The sequence below is a fragment of the Pezoporus flaviventris genome, unplaced genomic scaffold (genome assembly GCF_033815535.1).
Source record: "Pezoporus flaviventris isolate CSIRO_AGI_PZ_B2104156 unplaced genomic scaffold, CSIRO_AGI_Pfla_v1 ptg000213l, whole genome shotgun sequence".
Classification (NCBI taxonomy): domain Eukaryota; kingdom Metazoa; phylum Chordata; class Aves; order Psittaciformes; family Psittacidae; genus Pezoporus; species Pezoporus flaviventris.
In genome coordinates, this window is record NW_026892761.1 from 8,452,988 (window position 1) to 8,477,793 (window position 24,806).

The 24,806-nt window shown below is 40.2% G+C and overlaps 1 protein-coding gene across 1 annotated transcript in view; it reads right to left on the reverse strand.

Annotated features, from left to right (window-relative positions):
- The window catches only part of BCAS1 (brain enriched myelin associated protein 1), a 53,003-nt gene that overhangs the window by 1,484 nt on the left and 26,713 nt on the right, over window positions 1–24,806 (reverse strand). Inside the window, exons 9-12 of the mRNA XM_061441984.1 lie at window positions 23,594–23,629; window positions 23,051–23,254; window positions 14,426–14,593; window positions 5,072–5,338 (exon numbers count right to left, since the gene is read on the reverse strand). Coding sequence (XP_061297968.1) covers window positions 5,072–5,338; window positions 14,426–14,593; window positions 23,051–23,254; window positions 23,594–23,629 — 675 coding nt within the window. The remainder of the gene's footprint in view (window positions 1–5,071; window positions 5,339–14,425; window positions 14,594–23,050; window positions 23,255–23,593; window positions 23,630–24,806) is intronic.

Here is a 24,806-nt window from a genome sequence, read left to right on the forward strand (position 1 = left end):
AGTGTATTATAGCCAGCCTTGGTCTGCTCTAAGTTAAAGGAACATTAAAGACTTTTATGCATGACAGGCATTTGACAATGTTAGAGTGATAAAGCTTTTTTACACTACAAATATAATTCTAGTTTTGGAACTAGTTCAAGACACTAATCCAGCTTAGATGAATGAAATGCATAGATATAGCTATACCAACTACATTTTTGACTAGTAAAAATCTTTGCTTCAGTTTAAGATGCCTTGAACTAATTTTACTGGCCTTGAAGCCACGAAAAATTCACAACATGACAGCAGAATGGATCTACAAACACTGTTTCAGAGGTCACTACTAAGATTGCAGAGGATACCAATCCTGGTTGTAGCCAGATGCTTAAATCATTACATGCTAAAAAGAAAAAAATAGTGTGACAAAGTTAAGGTGACTGCCATGTGCTTTCCCTGCAATAGGAACTGTGCAGAATCATATGTGAATTGTTCTCTCACACAGTACGTTTCCAGTGGAAACCTGACTCATCACTTCAGATCACCATAGGACTATTCTGTACCAGACTGGGAGAATTAAAAGATCTCAACTTCCTCATCCCTTTCAGGGAAGTAAAAACAGTGGGGGTTTTATACTGATTAGACTCCACCTCACTGATATTCTTTTAACTTTCCAGCTTTGGAAACCTAAGTATAAAAATGAGCAGCTAAAAATCACAATGGACTAAAAGACACCCCCCACCTCCATCTTAAACTAACTGTAATCTGGTGCAGCTCAGTGGCAATAGGTTTGCTTCTGCTTACACAGATGGCAAGTTTGGAAGATGCTCTAGACCAGAATAATTTTTTTTTGGCCACTTATATGTAGCAGAGAATGGAAGACATTAAAAAGAAAAAAAGTACTAATTTCTAACATCCGTCGAACAATACCAAATAAGCTAATCATTCCAAATTCATCCAGCAACCCAAAAAACTACACATTAGTTCAAATATTTCCCATTCTACAAGAGTAATGGAGTCTGTCAACTGTAGCTGTTCCCATCTGATGCATGAAGGTATTAAGCCATTTCTAGACTGATCTAGGAAACAAGATGATACTATTTGCTATTCTTCCTATAAATGGGTGGAGAAAGAAGTAGAGGAGGAGGAGCTCATTTGAGATAATCCCTATTTTGACTCATTTAGCACAATTGCAGAGGTGTCATGCTATTTGCTTATAGGACAGTCCCCTGCTGCACCCATTTTAAAGGTGGTTGCTGATTAAAACAGGAAGCTTGGAGGGAGACTGGCTGATGATTCTTAAACTGGAATTTCCAAGCCTGCTGTGAAATAAAGAACTTTGTTCCTGCCCTTTTAACGGACAAATTCGAGCTCTGCCCTCAGATACAGAAGCATGGGTATCACTGGCTCACATTTTGCCCTCAGTTACTCTGAAGAGCCCCTTTCAGTGCAGTGGAAGTTCCCTGCATTTGTGACAGCTAAGATGGAACCTATTATCTTGGGCAGAGCACTTTAAAGTGCACACACAGGAATGTCACTGTATTGGAGCATATTTTTTTCCAGCTTGTGTCAGTACACTAGATATTCTGATCAGAGTAGGTCAGAATAGTTTCCATATGCTAAGCACTCCCAGCTTCTGACAACTTAAGAATGAGTTATTCCAGCTCAGAAAACAATGTCATTAATCCTACTTTCCCCCCCTCTTTTTCTTTCTAATCTAATCTTTCTAAGACTCACTAAATACCTTTGCATTTCATATAGCTTGTAAATTAATCTCTTTTACCATAGGAACAACCACTGGACCTTATCATCTGTACTAAAACCATGCAGCTGGGTGGTAACACTTTGCTTGCCTAAGACGATCCATTTGTATCAAGTTTTAGCATTTGTTAGCACAACTGGAACAGATGCTTGGACTACAGTGTTCTCATCAGCTGCATTCCTGCACTATGACATCCTCTTACTATGTGCCCTTTCCCAGAGGAATCGACAGATTCAGAAAGAGTGGTGTTAAAATAGCTCACCAGAATTTAGGAGGAGCTTGGTGGGCACAAGTTATGTGAGCAAGTAAAGTCTGCTGGATCCCCTGTTAAATGGCTCCTGATTCCATTTTATCAGTGTAAAGCTTAATATTTCAGCCAAGTTGTTACCAGATATTTGAGCTGTTATCTTGAAGTGGAAATTCTGGCTTTGGTTTGTGTATGTTCTAATACTTCTAGATTAATGATTACACCTTCTTGGGACTTAGTATGATCTACCTAGGAGATAGGTGGATTACTTTTAAAAAGCATTGCAGAACTGGTTTTCTTTCTTTCTGGGGATATTCAAAAGAGGTAATCATCTATTGTAAGACATCTCTTTTCCCTCCCAGTTCAAAAGCACAATAAACTGACCAAAGTAGCTATACTGTTATAATTTGTTGTTGTTGTTTTAAAGTGCCATTTTCTGTTAATGTGAGAGGGAAGTTGTACAATACTATTGGCCTCTATAATTGCAACAGAAGAGACTATACAGCCAACTGTCTGCCTATTACTTGAGCAAGCACAAATATCTCACAGAACATCTATACTTCTTCTATATTTATTTTGCATTTTTCCCCCCCAAGTGGTCATTTTACTTCTTCACAATCTCCTCTCAGTCAAAAAGCTTTTTCTTACCCTTTGAATCAGAGGCACCTTTCCTGCCTGTCTGCCTTTCATGAACTTGCACTGGAAAACTTATTTCCTTGCTAGCTTGCAATTCCTCATATCTCCCTTTCTGGAATAATTCTAAATTTGTATCCATTGTTAAACTCTATGAAAGATTTGAAGATAACAGCTTGAATGAATGACACCATACAAAATAAAGTGCAATTGTCGACAGACAAACCCTTTCTCACGCAGTGGCTACAGTGAGAACTTTGATAAAGAAGGGCTGTCAGTTCTCAATTTCAACAAATCTCCGGCCCAGAGAAACAAATCTCAATTATCTCCAGAAATAATAGAGGCAGTTAACATTTGCCCCATTTCTAGATAACCTATGACAGAAAAATGTGGCTGTTTTCCTCCCCTCCAGTTGATGTAAGAGATCTGTTACCATCATTTAAGTGGTTTAAGTAACAGAACTCCTGATTTCACTGCTGGGAGGAGGTTGCCAATACCCAGAGCAGGATATGACACCTACATACTGTGCTTGTGAGTGTCAATCAGATGTTACACGCATGCAACGTTGTTGTGCATAATGGAAATTTCTTGCAGAATTTGGAGGCAAAGAGGGTGAGGAAGGCAAAGTGTGCCTGAGCACAAACCTGAGTTTGGTAACTTCAACCAGCTAGTGTCATTCACGGGTACATATAAAACAATAGCCTGGCTTTTTCACATTGAGTTAAGAAAAATCATAAAACAGTTTGGGTTGGAATGGATCTTAAAGATCAAGGACAGGGACACCTTCCACTAGAGCAGGTTGCTCCAAGCCGCGTCCAACCTGGCCTTGAACACTGCCAGGGATGGGGCAGCCACAGCTTCTCTGGGCAACCTGTGCCAGGGCCTCACCACCCTCAGCAAGAAGAGTGGAAGCCAGTGCAAGTTGGTAGTTACTCCAGGTGAGCTCCAGGACTTTTTTTGCTCTATTGAAGCTACAGGAAAATCCCACTGGATTTTATCCCAGAACAATGGGGTGAAGCAGAAAGCAGTAGTGAACTGTCACTAATCAGTACTGCAGAAAGTTATTTTTCTTTTCTTCTTAATTCCCCTTCTAATGTGTAATTATTTTGGTAATGCAAATCTCTCTCTGTAGGATACATAGCAATTCTGTGAAATGCATGCAAATTAAACACTTCTTATGATGTAGAAAAACATTTGCCTCTGAATGAGTCATTCTGGTCTGCACAGCAGTCTAACTTTATAACCCCATGTCCTAATAGGGCTAGTGTTCAAATCTGCACTACCATGTCAGTCTGTATTTCTTGACTTCTTTCAGACCTGGAGGACTGCCTGGATCTTTTCCTCTCCTGACAGCCTCACAAGTAATATAGGGAGGAAGGAAAAAACAAAAAGCTGTCTGTCTCTCAAGGGAGCCAAATTCACTAGGAATCACTGCAGGCAGCAGTCAAATCTGCTTGGTTTCTTTGCACCACGTGAAATTTCTGATGAAGCTCAGTTTGCACACAAGGTTTACAAAAGATGCTAAAAATGACCCCATAGCTCTGTGGATTCATTGCTGTTGTATGAGGAAAGAGAAGCAAACTGCAATTTAGATAAAAATTTATATTATATATAAAAAGCAATGGAAATCTGCCCTCTCGCTAAGGCTTGAGCGGCAGTCGTAGGTCTAACCTGTGCTTCTGTTTCTACACTTGCCCCTGGATATGGACAAGGGGAAAAAAAAAGTTTCCATCTATTTAATGCCTGAGGAACCACTATTTGCATCAGTAACACCAAGCCTTACAGAAACTCAGATTTTCGGTATGCTGAATTCTTTCCTATTTACATTTCAGGTTTCAGTGAAGGGGACACAGCAAATTTAGGGTAAGATGTGACCAAAAACGCAGGAAGAAAAAAATAGTATGTATTTTTTGCGTGCTCTGAATAGTCTGCAACTGATAACATATAATATGAGGTGCTTATCTTGTGACCACTATGGTGGTTCCCACCCATCCAGTGGTCTGTGTTGATTTTTCCTTACAGGGATTTCCCACCTTGCAGGGATGTCCCAGCTGCTCTGAAGCAGGAGCTGAACCAGCATCATGACCAGCAGGTTACTCTGGTAAACTGGCACCACCTCCACTTTTCCTTAGTAAACACACTGTAATTTGTAGGTGGTTCAGTACCTGCTGCAGGAACAGTTGAGTCATCCTCACAGCCAAGGCATGAACCTCTAAACAAGGGGTGTGGGAACAATTATAGCTCTCCCATAGTAAGCGTACCTGCCCATGAATCAGTACCCTGAGGCCCAAGTTTTCTTTGTCCAAAAATTTGTTGTTGTTTGGCTTTAGCCCTGCAAGCTGCTTGTGAAGGTGCACTCCATCTAAGCACAGATCTCACATGGCAACAGCTTGCAGGCTGGCTGCTTAAATCAGCTGAAAACCGACCAGAAAGATAAGATCAAGTACACGTACAAGGCCCTTAAAAAACCCTCCAAGTGACTGCCTCTTCTCTGTCTTCTTGAAGGAGGGTTCCTTTGAAGCATCTCCCCCGTTCTGGATGGAGTCGGTCTCGGCTGCTTGCTGCTCCCTGGAGTCTGGCTGCTCCCTGGTTTCCTGTTTGCTGCCTTTCTGCTTGCTCAGCTCCACTGTAGACTTCTTGTCTTTTGAACTCTCTTTGCTCTTTTGGCCCACAGGTTCACTTTCAGCTGGGGCAACTGGCCTCTCTGTGGAGTTTAATGTCTAAAGCAGTTTCAAACAAGGGTTATTTTTAGTGCGAAATGTAAACATTTTGGAAGGCAATCCATAAATATATTAAAAAATGAAAGGCCACCTGGCAGGGAGAAATCCTGCTGTCCAACAGGTTTTCATTTACAGAGTTTGGGATGAACTCCTGCAGCCTTGACTTAGGGAAGGACTCCCAGGGAGTCGATAGAATTACTTGCAGGATTAAACCATCCCTGCATAGACTTGCTTTACTTACATATATGTCTATGCTGAAGCTGTTTTAAGAGGCAGAAGACAGCATGGAAAGATGCACAGAATCACAAGCATGCACTGCCAACTGAGACTCCCCCAGCTTTTGCATTTCCAGGCTGTGGAAAGCACTCAATAAGTGCAAGGGAAAGATTCATAAGGAAAAAGGAAGAAATTAAAGACACCATAAAGCAAAAGATAAACATCAACTCCTCTATAAAACTGCAGTACTCCACCAAAACATGAACACAGGGTTTGGCTATGGAAGGTCACAGCATCATTTCACCTACAAGTACAAAAGAAGAGATAGCAAATATTCCAAAGACAAACACAATGACAGAGCAGCTGTTTATAGTAAAAGAAAAGATTCTGAAACTCAGAGAAGCAAGGGGTATGTTTGAAGTTGACAGGAGAAAAATTGTATCTGGCAAACAAAGGATGAGACAATTAAACTGTCACTGCAAGTGACTAGGTATGGTTTTAATAGGAAATCTGTTTGCAAATGGGATTTTCTGTTTTTCTTATGCAAAAAATTATACTGCCTTATTTATTAACATAATAATTAAAATAGTACATAAATTTGCTGTGTTGAAAAGCTGGAAATCTTACATCTGCCCTTAAAGCACAGCTCAGAGCTGAATGCCGTGTAATTTTACTTTGGGGATTTTACCATTAGTCTCGAGATATTTGTCTTTCTAGAGGCATAAAGTTATATGCTTACATGACAAGCTTAGCTTTCCTTAGAAACAAAAGCATTTTTAGATATCATGATTTCAGAGAAAAACCTGAAAGCAGAAACTCCAGGGAAACAGAATGCAAACACACCTCTTGTATCTATTTAAAAAAACCCTCAAGCCATTCTAACGTTGGGGAAACAGGAATGAGAGGGGGTAGCAATACTGCTCCTGGCCTGTTTTAACTTGATTCACTTTTCTTCCACACCCAATATTAACCCTCCCCCCATTTAAATTATAGAGCCAGCAACCATTTAATCCATTCAGTCGTGACCAGCAGGCTAAAGTCCTCAACAAAATACATGCTTGTATTTAACTATTTCCTTTCCCAGAGAACAGACATATGTGGGTATATATTTGCTTACATCTGTATTTGTCTGCTTTTAGGCTTAAAAAACACAGTCCTGAAGCTAGTCTTTGCTCTACTTCTGTGGGATTTACATGGAGACAACACATGAAACCTGGAGGTGTGGGTCATCAGCAGCCCTACACACCACAGCCAGGCACCGAGTGTCAATAGTTTACTAATGCACATTTAGTAATGTCAGACTGCAGGAGAACTGTCATCTGGGGCTGCACAGACACCACACACTGCCTGTGTCTTGTTCACCTTGCTTGAAGAGAGAGATCTGCCTGGATTCACTTTTGAGAGTCCGAGTGATGCAGGAGCTCTCCCAGTACAAGGCCAAGCAGAACTTCATAAACCCAGCTTTAGCTCTGCCTCTTTCTTTCTGACTCATTTTAACTATCTGAGGAGAAGCTCTCAGTTGCTGGCCCCATCAATTAGTTTGACAAGACCCTTCCTGCTCTCACTTACCTTAGTTTGCTTTTGAAATGTTTCTCTTTGGTACAACTGCAAACGTGCACATGTAGTTCAAAAACAACCACAGCACCCAAAGTACGGCTATGAAACTGGGTATGTCTGAGTTGAAAGGTGCCACAATAACTCTTATTAACACTGTGAAATCTGTGAGTTTACTCTGAAGGTGTAAAATTAGACCCAAGTCTTCCTCATCACATGTGCGTGATTGTGTAGGTACCTGAGAGTTAACAGTATTGCAGCCAAATGTGGCCTGGATGCAACAGGACTATTTCTGTGAGCAGGTTTGGGCCTTTGATGTTAGTCAAACAAAACACTTGAAAAAAGAAAAGTAATTCATAATACATTTTCCAGACAAAATAAGAAAAAAAGTTCAAATCAGATAATCCCTGAGGTGTTTCATATTAACTTTGAAAGGCAGGAAATTGGCATATTTTATATTGATGGGAGCAGCTCAGGAAACACAAAGTGAAGCCTATGAATAATGAAAAATGTTAATGTTTCTTATTCTAAAGAGGGATCTGCACCTGACAGATTGTTTTTACTCTCTCAATGTTAACAGAGGCACTGAAAAAAGATTACCAGGTTAGTATTCTTCCCCATCATGTTACAGGAGACTTTAATCCAAGGCTGCTCTTTAAGCACCACGGGCAGACCACGAAATCTCTACAGATTCTGGAAAAGTGTTGTTATGATTTCTGCAGCATACAGAATGGCAGTGATGAAAAGCAAAGGAGAATCATGGCATTCCAGAGATGCTACAGCATAACTGAACAAAACCCTCTAAATTTCACAGAAATTCTAAAAAAGGGAAAATGTCAACAGCAGATACAGTCTGCCTTGAGCTTGTCTGTGTAATAAAACTGTCCTAAGTTACACCAGTGCAAGCAAGAGAAGGAGAAAGAGTAATAATTTGACTAAGAAAGGCTTGGAAGGAAATTGGCTGCTAATTGAAATAATAAAAACTAGATCCAGGACTGTAACTTCTAGTCACTTACGTAAGGTTGTTGTATGACAGGAGGAATAAATGTCACAAGACAAGACCTATATTTGGGATGTTTTTAGAGAAATAATTCATAAAGATTAACCTTACTATCATAGGACATCATGAAAACAGGAAAAGTGAGAAAATAATTTCACTGATAGTTAAAAGAGAAAATAATTTCACTGATAGTTAAAAAAGAAAATATAAAGGGAAATTCTGAACAGCTAGTTTTCAATACAACTTCAGTTTTACTTAGGTTAAAGGAAACCCTATATCTATACCCAGAACCTGTGTTTTATCTCTCATTACTAAATGCAATTATTCTGGATACCTTGACTTGCAACAGATGAGGTTTGACTCTCTGACATTTATATTTGTATTTCTGATGAAAATGTGATTTTTCTGAATCATTTTTAAAGCCATAAAGATTATACTGTAAAGGTCACATCCAAAGTTTTGGTTTACCTTTTATGAACATAGAATGCAAGAAACAAAAACTGAATAAGAAGCCTTTTCATGGCTTTTGTTAAATTGCAGTGACCAGTTTTCATTTTCACCTCCATTTCTCATCTGTAGAGTTTCCACCTAATTGGTCCCTTCCTCAGCAGACAAGTGAATCAAAGTAAAAATAATTCTAGCTGTGTGTATTTAGTTTCATTGCCTAAGCCAAGGCACATGGGGAAATAAAATAATGGCAAGAGGGATAGGAATAAAATTGAACATGAAACCAATATTTTAAGAAAAGGAATATACCTGGATTATTTATTTTAAAAAATTTGATAGCAACCCTTTAAAATTTAATAGTATGAATAGGTAAAAAGTAGACAAGTAATGAAATATGTAAATATTTAAAGCCCAGTGAGCATGTAGCATGTTTTTGTTTTAGTGACTTTTGCATTCCAAAAGCTAGAGTTGTATGGAAGTAGGTGACAAGAACCCACTACCAAAAGATGAAAATATCCAGGCATTTACCTCTTTTGAACTGGTTGTCCCTCCATCACTGACTAAAATGACAATGGATTATAGGGCTCCTAACTGGGTTCCTGTTTGAGGCATTAATTCAATATGAAAAAACACAAGAGCCAAAATATGCAAGGTTTGATATAAGGATATTCTTTACAACACTAAACCAAACCCAGACATTTCAGAAACTCTACCAACGTTTTTGAAATGCCCACATCTCTAAGGTAGATTTCTGCTTGTTCTTTTCTATGTGAAGTGATTGTCTCTTGCAAGTCAATTTTTCCTTTAAGGCCTGAGAAACATGAACAAGGTCTCCATGGACCAGAGATCAGAGCAGACAGTAAACAAGTCAGTGCTCTCAGCCCTGTCACCATGGTTTTCTAGGAAAGAGCTTTTGCTTGCTTTTCAGAGGCACATCTGTCTTAGAAGATCTAGTGGGACTTCCTTTCTATTTAACAATCATAATAAGTGCATATCCCATGAATAATTAAAACCTACTCAGCTTTATATATATATTTTTATATTTTATCATCAGCATCCATTTTTCCCAATTTCTCCTTTCCAGTTTATACTTTCTCTCTATATCCATCAAAGTAATGGATCTTCTTGGTGCCCACTTTTCCCAGCCCGGACAATGAGAGCAGACCCTGAGGCTGTAGCACTGGCAGGTCACTCCAATCAAACTCTGAAATAGGTTTAAGGTATCATCCCGTGTTTCTAGATTTAAAAATGAGAAAAACCCATTTGACAAAACTAGCGCAATGAATAAACATTACAAGATTTCTGACAGTTAGATTGAGGTTTAGCTACAATTAATCCTATAAAAGAAACAAAAGCAATGGTATGTATATTTTTAATTAAAAAGCATGTTAGAGAGTTCAATGTAGCATTCCCCTGAGTACCATATAAGCTACAGAGCTTAGCAGTAAAGCACAAAATAAATTCCAGAATTTCAAAGTGCCCAAATTTAAATGTCATTTTTCATTGCCTAAGTTCAATGAAAACAATGAAAGGATGTGACTTTTGTTCTAAAGATAGATCAGGCAGATTTGTGTTTTTCTGCAGCTTGTAGATTTGTTAACTTGAAGCACAACAGTATCAGCTTGATCCTATGTATGCTGTTACTGCAAGGACCAGTTTCAGTCTCTGATTTTCCTATGAGACCACAGGAAATCAATATGTAGCAGCAGCACGATAGAAAACTAAACCACTCCATGACAATTCATTACTTGTCACAAACCATGGGGGAAAATCTCTTTCTGGAACATGCCACTGCTCAGCCTCTTGCATGTTTATGCTCGTGACTCTTTATCTGTGTAACAGGTTGCAGAAATGGAGGGGAGGAAGCACAGTGTGGTCTGTTGTAACATTACAGGATAGAAACTAAGTCCAGAGTGTATGAAGATGTACTGTAATAAGATCTAGTTAGCATTTCTATTTCAGTAAGTCTTTAAATGCCTTAAAAAGTTTGTGTTATAACAAGAAACTACTTTGCTACATTTCCCCCCTAAAAAAGAAATCCCAGAAAAAAAGAAAAAAAGCTATTTTAGCCAACCTTAGTAATTCACTTTTTTTTTTTTTTTTCAAATAAATAAGAGAGTATTGGACAAAGTTGCCTCTTGCCTTCTGTGAAACGCGTATGTAAGGATCACAAGGATTTCTCTTTAGAGCACTGCTGACCTCTTATCCTTGCTTCTGGTCATTTAGGATTGCTGCTGCTGAAAGGTTCCTGAAAGGGTTTTCTGCTTTCTGCATCAGGGGTGGATCAGCATATCTTTAAATGGAGGAGAGTGGGGACAAGCAATAGACATGCTACATTCTCATGAATAATGAAGGAAAATTGAGATGGGACAGCATAAAACAGTTAACTTGATTCTAAATGCTATTTCTTACGTGTAAGTTTATTTATGTGCACAAGCAGGCCAGCATAGACACTGCTGAAATTTGGAGGAGGTCTTTTTCATTATTCCAGAAAGATATATTCCCCTTGGGAACATCTTCATTAACCCAGAGAACAGGACATTTTATTTGTCGAGACCATACTCAATGCTGTCTCAGACCAACCATGTCAGCTTCCCAGCTGAGGACAAAGGCTACAGCCTCAGTTAACAGTTGGTAATTCTGATAAAAATTGCCATTTTAAACCCTATCTCCACAAAACATCTCAAACCAGACATTTTTTATTTATCTTACCTAGCTCTTTATTTTATATTCTATGGAGCAAAGCAGTGACTTTAAGGGCTCACATCATCTGACATGTCCTTATGGGGTTCTCAGACCTGCTCACCTCTACTCAATGCTTTTAAAGAGAACTCCGGATGACTAGCTCAGGTGTAGCCTTTTCTATCAAGACATCTGCACTGGGGTTGATGTATCCTACCTTGTAAATAATAAGATAGCTCTTTGATTTTGATTAATGTGGCATAAGTGACTTTGAGAGCACAGGATTTCACATTCATGTAGGTGTGGCATAAATATTGCGGCTATGCTATTTCTTCATCTCTTATTGAATCACAGGGATTTAAACTAATACTTTCTATTTTTCTATAATTTCCCAACAGCTTTTATAGCATTAGTTAACCCTCATTTTAACCACAGCAGTGATTTTTGTGACCTTTGCAATTGCAAACAATTCATCACAAATAAGAAGAGACATTTGTACTGAACAAGTCAGCAGGCAGTCTTTGAGATACTCACTGCCTTTTGCAAAGTGAATTACTCCTAGTTCTCGCAATGGCTATCCCTGTGTCAGTAGCGGTGACTACAGGGCTAGTAAATCTGAGGAGAATATATAAAACCGAGGCACATGGAGAATAACTGTCTGAGGCTCACAATAGACTGAAGTAGAATTAAACTTAATTTCTGAGTCTCAATCTTGGATTCCAAGAAGAAAATAAGCTACCTTTTCTTAGACACCTGAGTGGTTGACCTGTGTAACCTAACTGTGGATGTTACCAGAACACCTTGGGACCATCTTCTGCAGGCAGAAGAGAAACCCAGTAAACAATCATATTAACATGAAATTAAAAGTCAGTCCCTTTCAGCAGCCAGAGCAGTACTCCACCTATTGCCAGAATGGGTATTAAACAACAAAGTATTATCAAAGAAGTCCTGCTTCCTTTGCGAGAAAATCAAGCCTGTGTTGGAGTCTTAAACATTTTCATGCATTTTCAGCACTCACCACTAGTTCGAAGGCTTTACAGAAGCTAGTTGTTTAGCACTGGCTCAAAATCCTTCTTCCTGCCTTAGGAATTGGAGGTACTGACTATCCAGTCAGCACAAAGCTGTAGAACAGCTACATAGTTCTGATTGTGTGCAACAGCATGGCAGTGATCCAGTAATCCCAATGTTATTCAGAGGAAAGAGCATGACATACTTCAAGGACAATAAATACATTAAAATAATCCATGATCTGTTTGGAATTGATAGCCAAAAGTAGAGCAAATAAATATTAAAGGTTTCAAAAAGCTGCAAAACCAGTTCCACTGTTAATACAGTTCTGTTTCCCACGTAAGTAGATGTTTGCCTATATACCAGTTCTGCCTTTCTAGGCCAAAATCTGGATTAAACCCCTGCTCTGATCAGAGCAGTGTTTTACATCTACTACTTTTATCACAGCTCTTTTTTCTTCCATGGTGACTAAGATGGGTGTGGAACAGCTTTATTTGTTTTAATCTGTGCTAGTTTTTTGGGTAGGGTGACATGATTTGAAGTCATGGTTGCCACAGACATGAGGGTTTCATATGCATTGCTCCTGAGTCAGCTTCTGCATGCCTGGCACGTGCTGTGGTGACAAGCCTGTATGCAGGATGACCACAAGTCCCCTCAGATTTAGAAATAAGGTTGAGATTTTCCAAACTGACTAATTTTGTAAAGTTTTATGTGGAATTAAAGGCACATTGGGTGCATAATTCTTGACTGATATCAAGAATTTTAGCTTGGATCCTCAGATACACCGGTGACTATGTAATAAAGTAACTCTGAAGAACAAAGAAGTAAATGTACCCATTGTGGGGTGGGCTATCTAAAACCTGAAAATAAAAGAAACACCAATCTTTGGGAAATAAAAAATAAATCAGCATTTGAGTTGTTGCATGTGCCTTCTATGATCTGACTTGGGACTTTTAACCTTTGACAAGGTGGATGTTCACAGCTGCATGTACCAGCATGTACCTGTGAGCTATGTACCTGTGCTATTTGTTACAATGGGTAGTAAGAAACTACGCTTTCCACATTATAACGTATAAGCTACTCTGACACCCACATAATGCAACTGCCTGAAAATAACCCAGTGTTGATTACAAATAGAAATCTTTCACACATATTTGTAAACTTTGCCAAAATAGATCAATGGCTATATAAATCCTGAAGGCCAACTTTAATCAGAGAAGTGTTAGTTCTGGACTTGGATTATTTTCTTTCTTGGCCACTTCTCTAGACTCTTTCAAGTAATACTGTCTGGCTGTCATTTGTATACAATGATAGAATCCCAGACTGGTTTGGGTTGGGAGGAACCTTAAAATCTCATCCAGTTCCAACCCCCTGCCAGGGGCAGGGACACCTTCCACTAGAGCAGGTTGCTCCAAGCCCTGTCCGACCTGGCCTTGAACATATATATTAGTGTATGTTCATATATAACACAAATATATACATACATATATATATATAGCGCCAATCCATCAGGATAGCTTTACACAGATAACCACAAGACAACACGACTCATGCTACCAAATCAGTGCTTTCCTTTTTCCCTCCAGTCTTCTGTGAAGAACTATGTGTTACTCTGTGCCTTTATTTTCTGTCTAACATACAATACCTCTGAAGCAGCAATCACACCCTTTTACATGCCAGCTTTGCTAACCTACATAAGCTGCCCAAATAAGTTCCACGCCTAAAAACACAACCCCCTGAGGCAAGCACAGGGTTTAACAAAGGTGCAGCGCAGGGACAGAGGCCGCTGCCATGTCTGATGGCGACAGTTTCCTCCAGGAGCCCGGGCCTCGCAGCACGCACTGGAAGCGCTTTGGGCAGCTGAAGCCTTCCTCGGAAGCTCAGAGCCCCCGGGCCGCCCTGTGCCACCTCGCCGGGGTAAAGGGCCAGAGCGGAGCCCCGGGGCTGTTCCCGGGCGAGCCACGAGAGGGAGATGCAGAACGCGGCACGGGCGGCGGCCACGGGGCTGGGGGCAAATGGCGGCGGGGGAAGGTCCCGCAGCAGCGCGGGCCGCTGGAGGCAGGCGAAGCTCTGCTACAGCACGCTACGGACACGGCTTTGCGAGAGATTTTGCGAAGAATTACCGCCCGTGCTCGCAGCACACACATTGCCTTAAACTCTTAAACCGATCGCTTGCTTACCAGTTTAAAAAACTTCCTCAGGTTTGCTTTGGGGGTTTTACTTTCTTCTCTTCTGGGTTTCACTTCTGCGGCTTCTGGGTTCTTACTGTCATCCTTGTCAGGAGCCGCGGGTTCTGAAGACAAGTCTGCTTTCTCATTGCTTACCATCTCCGCTTCTTCCGATGTGTTCTGGGGTTGGGTTTTTGGTAAATAGTAAGAAAGTGGGGAAAAATAAAATATAATAAAATTCAGGCCTAATCAGTGAGGTTTTGTTTTTTAAGAGGTTACAAGTGAAGTGCTGCAGCAAGGCAGTCTGTTGGTATATCACTAACACGTGTGGCACGAAAGCATTATCAGCTTCACTCTATCTGTATGTGTCTCTTCAGGAACTCTATTCATCCCTGTTGAAAATGGCATTTATATAGGTTGGTGGGATTCTAAGCTCTTGTTTATACTGAAGAAATAGGCTTTCCTGAGTTGCAGTGCCAGATCCCAAACACAGTCATTAATCTTTGGTTACAGCTGAAAATATAAATGAAATCACATACAGTAATATGTTCCCTGAGTAGATACCACTCAGGCAAAACTGAGAAAGATCACACCCAGGACCTTGCACACAAGCACACAAATGGGATTAAGTAAAACACACCATGGACACTGTTAAAACTGTTTAGCACCCTTCTTGGTGATATACAGAACATACCAGCCACAGCGTTCCCAGGCTGGCTGCATTCACGTTAGCTCCTATTCCCACTTGTAAAGATATAAATGACTTCTTGAAGTACAAGGTAGTTAAGTAGCTCATCGGTTACTTCACCTAATCCCATGGGTCACAGTCGCCCTCTTTGATAGTGCTGACCCTCACTTGAGTTCAAGAAAAGCCGGTGGGTACTCAGCAATGTTGCCTCTATAGAAGGATTTTGGGTCCCACTGAGCCTTTGTGAATTACTGGAAAGTTCCTTCTATTAAAACAGCACTTCAACCAGAGGCATGCGGTGTGTACATTCCTCTGAAATATGGATCCCCATAAGATTTATTGATTAATCTCCTGCACGTTTCATTCCACAGCCCTCTCAAGGCTATCCTGGGAACGCTGAATGTGTTTAACCGGACGAGACCTGTGCAGAGCAGAATACGTGAGCAGGAGGCACATTGCTGCCATAGGAGGTGGAGGCACGACTGGGCAGGAGACTGCACAGGCACTTCCTTAGCTGACTACACTGCCCTGGTAAATAACATTCTTCTGTGCCCTCAAGAACCACTAATTAATTCCCATGCCACTGTAACTGTGTAAAGACATACATTCCCTTCTGCCATAAACAGAAGCTATTATGCTAATAACCAGGTAATTTGACCTGGAGCAAGCCCTTGATCATTTTGCAGCCTATTACAGAAAGGTGCAGAACATTATAAAAGCAGGATATGTTATAACCTATGCCTCCAATACGGAATCAAACAGAAGCAGTTACCCTAGGTATTGGCATTTCAACACATACTGCTGCTTAAAAATACAGCACAGTTACAGCTGAAGCATATATTATGGTTACTATAGGAAAGAACTGCTGTAAATAAATATCAGAATGATAGCTCACAATTTTTACATGTACTTACAGGAACTCACATGTAAATTCATACTTGCAGATCAGATTAATTTTAGCCACATGAACATGAAAACAATTTAAAAGGTAATACCAAAGATTCACCCCAGCCCCAGACACTGACTCTTGAGAGTGGTGAAAAAGGGATGCCTCCTCCAGCATCCATATAGTACTACTGCCCTCATGTACTTTTCTAGTTGTCTTTAACTTGGTAATTCCCATATAGTATCTTTGGTTTAATAGCCCTTGATGGATTTTTTTCCTACAGAAATTTAGCTAAACAATTTCTGAGTTGATGAAATTCCTGGTATCCAGCAGCACCCTGTGGCAGAAGATCCAACAGCTAAAATATGGTTTTTATTTTGTTTGTTTGTTTTGAAAAGTAGTTTATTTCTGTCACCAAATAATTTTATTTGATAGTCTCCTTTTATTTTGAGCAATGACTGATCTTTCCTGTTCACCTTTTATGTTACAGTAGTCATTCTGTATGCTCTTGTCATCTTCCTTTGAACTAATTTATGTAAGTTCTTTATAGAGAAGCCATTCAATACATTTATGCATTTTTCTCTCAGTAGCATACCTTTTAGTTCTGTTTGAGTTGAAGGGGATCCCACATGTAACATGGGGACTCCCCATGAACTTCTACAGCAGCATGAAAGATTTTGCTTTGTTCTTCACTCCTCTTTTGTGGAAGAAATGAACATTTTGGGGGTAGGGTAGAAGGAGAAAATTATGAGGGAATAAATATGCCTTGTCTCCGGCTGCCTGAGATGACTGCAGCGCAGCCTGCTTCCCCCTGGAATTGCAGATTTAATTTATATTTATGAACATCTTTGAGATAATCAATCTATAATAATTTTAATCTATATTTCTGCCAATTCATACATACATATAATCAATTCACCATCTATTTGCTTGAAGGAAATGATTCATTGCATGAGTTGAAACAGTGGCTCAATAAAGCAGCAACCTTGCTTCTAGGAGCTCATCATTCAAAGATCACAGTTTGGGATCATATTACTGCTGCACTGTTACAGCTGCAACCCAAATGAGTTTTGTCTCTCAAGCTATGGCTATGCAATGTTAGTGACACTGCTGATAACAAATGCGTCCTGGGGCAAAATGCCAAACTCTGAAAAACACTGTCTATTGAAATAAAGAGCTAAGTGATAGTCAACTATTCAGAGAGATTAATCAATCAGTGACTTTTTGTACTTTTTTCCATAGGAAGCTTTAGGAAAGTTTAAATCCTGATTTAGAATACCTCATTTTTACCCTTTTTTCTTTTTTTTTTTTAAACTTAGATATCCAATATATTTTTGCAGTTACTTTAACTTGATAGTATTAGACATATCCAAATTATCACTGAAGTTACAGATTATCTTGTTTGAGATCTTAGCCTTGCTATTAAAAAAGTTACGATAAATTTCTTATCACTATCTCCAGGAATCATTCTCATATACCCATCTCCTTCTGTAAGACTGGATTAATTGATGCTGAAGATTTTCTTATATGGTTCTATGGTTTTGTGATCTCAAAGATACCTCTGGAGGCGTAGTCTAACCTCCTGAGAAACTTGTCAAGTCAAGCTTTTGGTATCTGCAGGACTGGAGGTTCCACAGCTTGTGTGCAATCGCATCAGGGTATTCAGACATGCTGGGACAAACAGAGACTCTAGAGACATCACAAAATCCTCTCAAATAAGACTGACCAAGGTGGCAGGCTCTTGGAGACTGATGATACATAATTGTGGTATATCGCATACTTTTGAGAGGCAGAGAAGGTATAGTCTCTCAGTAGGTGGGAAAACCCCTGCCAGTATAGAAGGTTTTCTGACATACTTTGAAGAACAGAGTTTTTAATCTTCGTTCCTGTTTCCCCTGAGAAACTAGAAGAAATATTTCCATTTGTGTGTTCAAGAAAACCACCAAGGTGTTTCTGGCAGGAATTGAAAGTCTAATAGGAAGAGCCTGACAAAGATGAAGTCAGTAAACTTCAAATGATGTTACATTAACCTAAACTGTTCTATAGAGCAGTGGGCTCAGTTTCTTCATTTCACATGGGAGAAAACCAAAAGTTTATCAACTTTTGTGACTAGTTTTGGGAAGAAAATGCAATTTGTTTATAATAATAATTTATAAACAGCTTTGTGAGTCTTTGATACATGAATGTTCTCATTAAAGCAAGTTATCTCCTTATAACTATAAACTACATCAACTGAGGTTGCTGCATTCGTGGGCCCAAATTCCGCCTCCAGTTTCCTTAGACGTGGATTATAAGAAACTCGACTTAAGTCAGCAGTTGTTGCCGTTATGCACCACAGAGACAGAAGTGCTGTTGGGTTATTTTATTTTTCTTCTTTTAAAGGCACTCTGCCAAGCTAGAAAACATTTCAAGATACATTTATTTGAAGGAAGATGAGCGCCATCCTTTGTTCTCCCTATTACAGAGCTAGCTTTGTTTTCTTTTCCAAAGTAATATTTATCTGTATTAGCGGTGTTCTAAAAGAGTTTTACTAGGCTCTTTATTTCACTATGTTTGCAAAACATTCTTCCATCTCTTAAATGACAGTGGTCCTAATTTAATCTCAGTAATAAGCTTACTTAAAATGTGGTGAAAAGTTTGTGTCTAGTCTTCAAGTCATCTTCTGGTTCTTAAAAATCCTCTCATAGTTTTGTAAAACTGCTACTATAGCATTTTCTTATCTAGGTTCTTGACCATATAAATAGTTGCCTGGTGAGAGTGTAACTTATTTTGTAACCCAGATAACTTTGATAGGAGTTTTCCTTTTGCTTGGTGTATCTTTCCTCAAAATTGATGTAAACACTATACCCTACTTTGATCTTGTGCTGGAGTCTGAACTGGCACACTCCGCTATGTTTCATTAGATACAAGGAACAGTTCATGTTTTCCTGGGTCATACCGTCTTTATGAAGCAGCTTTACTTTTATCTTAAAAATATATAGGAGAGATGACCTTATGTTCAAGAAATTTCCACTTAAAAGGGCAGTCATGCTTGAGATCTGTTCCTGCCGCTTACAGACTCACAGGCAGGAAGCAGGGAGGGTTAGAAAGGCTTTAACCCACCTTCCTGCCCTCCTTTGCCAAAGGAAAGAGGTTGCTGCAGTTAAGGTAGCTCTGCTTTAGCTGTGAACATGCTTTCAGTCTTCTACCCTAAAGCCCCCTGTGACCTGCGGCTGCTGCCTGAAGGTGCCACTCAGCAGATCTTGAGCTATAACAGCTCAGACTATTAACCAATTAGTGTTAACCACAGTTAAACCACACTGGTCTGTAAACAGCCCAGGAGCTAACTCACAAATCCTACTGGTTTTATTCGCTGGGTTGAGGGCCCTCCCTGATGCCAGGAAGGCAGCTATGTCAGTACTCAGATTGTGAAATGGTCCCCAAAAGACCATTGCTTATTGTCCTCTGCACTCCCACAGCCAGGGGGGATTCTCTTTCAAGTTCCTTCACCCAGCAAAAACCAGCCAGAATCCCCTTTTCTCCTGCCTGGCAGGTGGTATATTCCAGGATAAGAGCAGAAACTTAGTAACTCATGGGTAATTTTAACATTTATCCTATACATTCCACCCAGGTATTTTATCTTTGCCTTCCTATGGCAGAGTATGGTTGCAGACTCAGCAAAAAAAGGTGTTATTATGCTTCACTTAATAGCTAACCAGTTTGATGTTTGTATGATCAGTACATAAATACCCCTCAGTAAAAAGGCAGTGATTTTTCTGCATTTGTATGGCAACAAAATTGCAACAGGTTAAAATTATACTTCTTGAAAAAAATACCTGTTTTTAAAAGATAATTCCCAGAGCAGTCTAAATAATACTCCTTCAGTCACCTTCCTCCATTTACTGGCATGCTTGGATCAGATATAAATGAAGCATCATGTTTTTCTACCCAGATCAAATATCTACAAGGTTTTGAAACCAGGTTTCCAACACAAATATTGGAAATTACTAATTCTAATTTTCTATTAATATTACTTAGTATTTACAAAAAAAAAAGAATGTTACCATGACAAACATTTGGGTAACAGTTATGAAAATTCTTGAAATTCAGGAAATGGGGCAAGCACAAAGTGGTTTCCATCTAAGGAGTTGAATTAGGATTTTTTTCTTCCCCCCTTTTACATATTTATTCATCTGTAGTCAGAGCAACAGCGTTAACTGCAGTGTGTTGACAGGCACTTCATTAGCTTTACTTTGAAGTGGAAGCTCATGAGAAGGTAGACGTTTAAGAGACTGACTGGAAAGAGAGACGCTGGATCTAAATCCCACATCTATTGAGTGTTTTGATTGCTATTTGTTATTTCAAAAGAAAAGCCACACATGACTGAATTGTACACCTATTTGAAACAGTCACTAGCTTCGATTCTCTATCTTAGCAAAAGGGCAGTACATTAAATGTGCCAGAAAGAAAGATCACTGCAGAAAAAGAAGACAGGTCTTCGAACCAGGCTGGGTTTGAGGCTGACCTGTAGTCTAAGGACTTTTTTTTCCTCCACATTTATCCTTAGGTTTTTTTTTTGCTCCGAGCTGACTGGGTCACCAAGGTCTTTCATCAAAGCAAATAGAATATTATTCTCTGTCAAGAAAATCCAGTAAAGCAGCATCGGCCTTTTATAGGTAAAGATTCAATGCTCAAGCAGGTAGGTATTTTTGGGGGGTTTTAAGTTCACAGAATGGTTTGTGTTGGAAGGGACCTTAAAGCTCATGCAGTTCCAACCCCCTGCCATGGGCAGGGACACCTTCCACTAGAGCAGATGCTCCAAGCCCCGTCCAACCTGGCCTTGAACACTGCCAGGGATGGGGCAGCCACAGCTTCTCTGGGAACCCCCCGCCAGCGCCTCAGCACCCTCACAGGGAAGAGCTTCGGCCTAAGAGCTCATCTCAGTCTCCCCTCTGGCAGGTTAAAGCCGTTCTCCTTGTCCTGTCCCTACAGGCCCTTGTCCAAAGCCCCTCTCCAGGTTTCCTGCAGCCCCTTTAGGCACTGGAGCTGCTCTAAGGTCTCCCCTTAAGGAGCCTTCTCTTCTCCAGGCTGACCCAGCCCAGCTCTCTCAGCCTGGCTCCAGAGCAGAGCTGCTCCAGCCCTTGCAGCATCTCTATGGCCTTCTCTGGACTCTCTCCAACAGCTCCATGTCCTTCTTGTGCTGTTGCCCCAGAGCTGGATCAGACCTGCAGGGGTGGGGGGTATTCTCCAGAGCGCAGCAGAGGGGGAGAATCCCCTCCATGACCTGCTGCTCATGCTCTGGGGATGCATCCCAGCACACAGTTGGTTTCTCGGCTGCAAGCACACATTGCGGAGACCAAATCCAGTTAATTCAGAAAACTTGCAAAAATATTTGATTTTAGCACAAATCCAGACTCAAGAAATTCTAATGACACAGAAGTGGGTTCATTTTACCCATTTCAGATTTCACATGCTATTGTGATTCAGTACATTTGCATAAATGATTTAACTAGTCCTTAATAGTTTTGGTAGTAACCAAAACCTGCGGAGTTGTAGAGGGTTCTCTACAACACTTTCCACTGATGGAAGCAGCTGATATTCACTGTGGGCAGAACCTACATTATGAGAAACAATAAAATATCTGTAACTGGATTAGTTTGTATCCATCTTTCAAAATAATGTTCTGAAATCTTACCAAAGCCTTACCAGATCCAGTTTTTTTAAATCGACTATCACCACCAATTTCTCCTTCACAGGAATTATTTTCACTATTTTTTTCCACAGGAATATGTGCCTTTCTCATGTGCTTTTTCTTTTTTAAACGCAAAAGACCTTGTTACTTGATTATAAAATTACTGAACTTCAGACCAGATTTATTGCTCTCAACTTTACACTGAAATTGCATACAACCACCTGCCAGAAGGCCTCTTTTTTTCTTACTTCATCCTGATGTCCAGTATACATCCTGCTTCCCATCTCCATTTTCAGATAAGCCAGACTACTTAGAGGAGGAGGTTTCTGGAGCAATAATAACTGTATAAAGCCCTTCCCTCTCCAGCTCTTCACAACTTTCCTCTCATTCTACACACCTGATTTGCCAAGTTCCACAGGAAATTAAGTCCCAAGTAACAAATGTCTCAAGCTTAGACTGTTTTCAAACATGTTTACTCTAAATAGCTAAATACCTTCCTTTCTTAAAATCTAAGTAACATACTCAAACCGTATCTCCACTAACGCTGTTGAGCAGGGAAAATAACAGCTAAAGAAGCTGCAGGGCTAGTTGCTCAGTCAGCATCTGTGTGTTTGGAAACAGTTCATTTCTGGGATTTGGACTTGAACAGAAGCCCAGGAAAGCAGTTATTCAACATGCAGTGATTTTGTAAAGTTTAATACAGCTCTTCTCTTAAATGAAAGAAGAAAAGTGTAATCCTTCAGCTTATAAACCATAAGGATCATGGAAACAGGAACCACGTTTTCAAAGTTAGTCCTAATTTTAGTTAAAATCATTATTTAACTTGAGGAAAAATGTGTCTTCCCAAGCAATCAACCTCAGTTCCCAAGCCCAGGGACTGATCCACTCTGGTATGGAACTTTCTCTGTTGGGAAAGAATAGACCCACCAGATTTTCAGATTCCAGGTTTTCAGACCTTGATAAAACCTAAAGCAAACAGTTCTCCTAAAAATGAAATGGGTTTTTATAGCTGCATCTATATTAACGATATAATTTGGTAAAGAATGCTATAATTTCTGTGGGTTTTTTTAACAAATGAGTTGAATTGACAGAGAACAACATTCCTGCTTCCATAGTATCATTAAAAAAAAATACCACTGACAGGTTTAAAAGGCTTGTTTACAAGAATTTTCTTCAGCAGTTTAACTCTATTACTAGCCATGTGCCTACGTGACTGCCCAAACCTCACGTGTTTGTACATGCATGTATTGTTTATGCCCCTCTTCCATTTAGCAGATGGGATATGCTCAACTTTGCAGATTTGACAGCTTTACTATATTGACTTAAGAATAACACTAGATGCTGTGTGAAGATGGAGCTGTGGGATGGACCAGCTCTGAAATCCAGACATACCTTTTTCCAAAAGAGCTTGCTCAGCGGCATGGGAGCGGATGATGATCTCTCCTTTATCACCTCTTTGGGGGCATCGCTGGCCACTGCCTGCTGTTGGGCTGCAGCCTCGGGGGCTTTTGTACTCTGCTTAGTTGTCTGTGGGTCTTGAGAGGAAGGGACATTTTTGTCTGATTTTACAGAGGTAACAGGCTGCTGTTCAATGCTCTAGAAGGAATCACGAACACACAGGCTATTGGAAATGTGCAAACAAGATACTGCAGCAAATTCAGGCATCATCTGGTACAAGAGACAAGCACACAGCAGACCACCATTGCACAGGACACACAAGGCAACAAGGTGCAGCTCCTGAGCTTCGAATGAGTGTCTTGAACCGAGGAAGCAGTTTACACAGCTACCACCTTTGTAACTGTAACCCACCCTTTGTAACTGAAATGGTTAATTGCTAAAGAAATTAAACACTGTCTTTTAGACTAAAAATGACAGTGAGAATAAATCCTCTTTAACTGCATTACTCATACAGATAACTTGAATCATCCTACTCACTTTGGTATTAGTTGTCTGTTGGGTCTCTTTTGCAGCCTGAAGGGAAACAAAACACAAAGACAAGTCTGTCTCCAGCAGTGTCAGTGCTCACAGTTACACAGTTCAGGAATTGTCTGTGTCACAGATTATTTTATTTTTAGTGAATGTTTGTGAAAATCCTGGCTCCTGCAACCATGGAAACTGATCTCTAGCACAGGCGAGGCTGCCTGAAGAGACTGCCAGCTCACATCCTTCTACCTGCAGCAGCGTTGCAGCCATGTGTTGAATTGCTTTGTGCTCACACTGCCGTGCTTGCAGCCCTCAGTTTGTTCTTTACAACTGTATGTTTACATATGCATTCCCAGATTCTTCACGTGAGACACTGTGCAGGGTTTGAAGAGAGATTTCTGAGCTGTGTCTGCATCTGCAACTTCCAGCGCACACATACAAGCCAGAGCTAGGTCTTTTCCACTTGGGAATTGCATACCAGTCAGGGACGTGCTAACGTCGCCTCTGACACGGGAAGCTTTGCTTTCTGGGATACAAAACATAGGCAGATGGCTGGCTGGAAACGAAGGGCATAGAACAGCAGTGGCTTTATAACTTAAGAGCTGCAGCTCTGCAGGTGCTGGAGGTTGGTTCAGTCCATCCACTCACACTTTTGTGTGGGAGGTGGGATTTACTCTTTTGTGAAAAGAGATCAATCACAGTGATGGGTCTCCTGATTTCATCAGAATGCACAAAGCCAGGAAGAATCCAGTTTGTTTAAACTCCTTCTTGGCCAGTGATTTGTACCAGTATCTGTGGACCCTAGCATCCAGCATAGCTTATACTCAAGACTAGTATCTAAGCCATACAAAACGGAGCAGCAAGCCACAACCTCAAGTAAATGGGAACCCAGCACCTCTGGGTTTAGGCAGCCTGCCACATGCTTTGTGGATCTCTTGAAAGAATAAGTGAGAATTATTTTGCAGGAGCCAAGAACTTCTTTTTGTGGTTAACTTTATTAAACAAGGTACAAAGCAAGTGGTAAGTAGTAGTGAGATAGTAATGCCACAAGCCTTCAATACTAATGCTGAAAATAAGTAGTTAACCCTTCTTTTCCAAGTAAGGGTTCCATAATTTGGTACAGTTATACTGCAAAACTGTCATGCAGTGAAAGGCAAATATACATGAATGGGAATAAAAAGAGACAGGGAGCCAACTGTCAAATGCCATCCAAACTCAGTCTTTG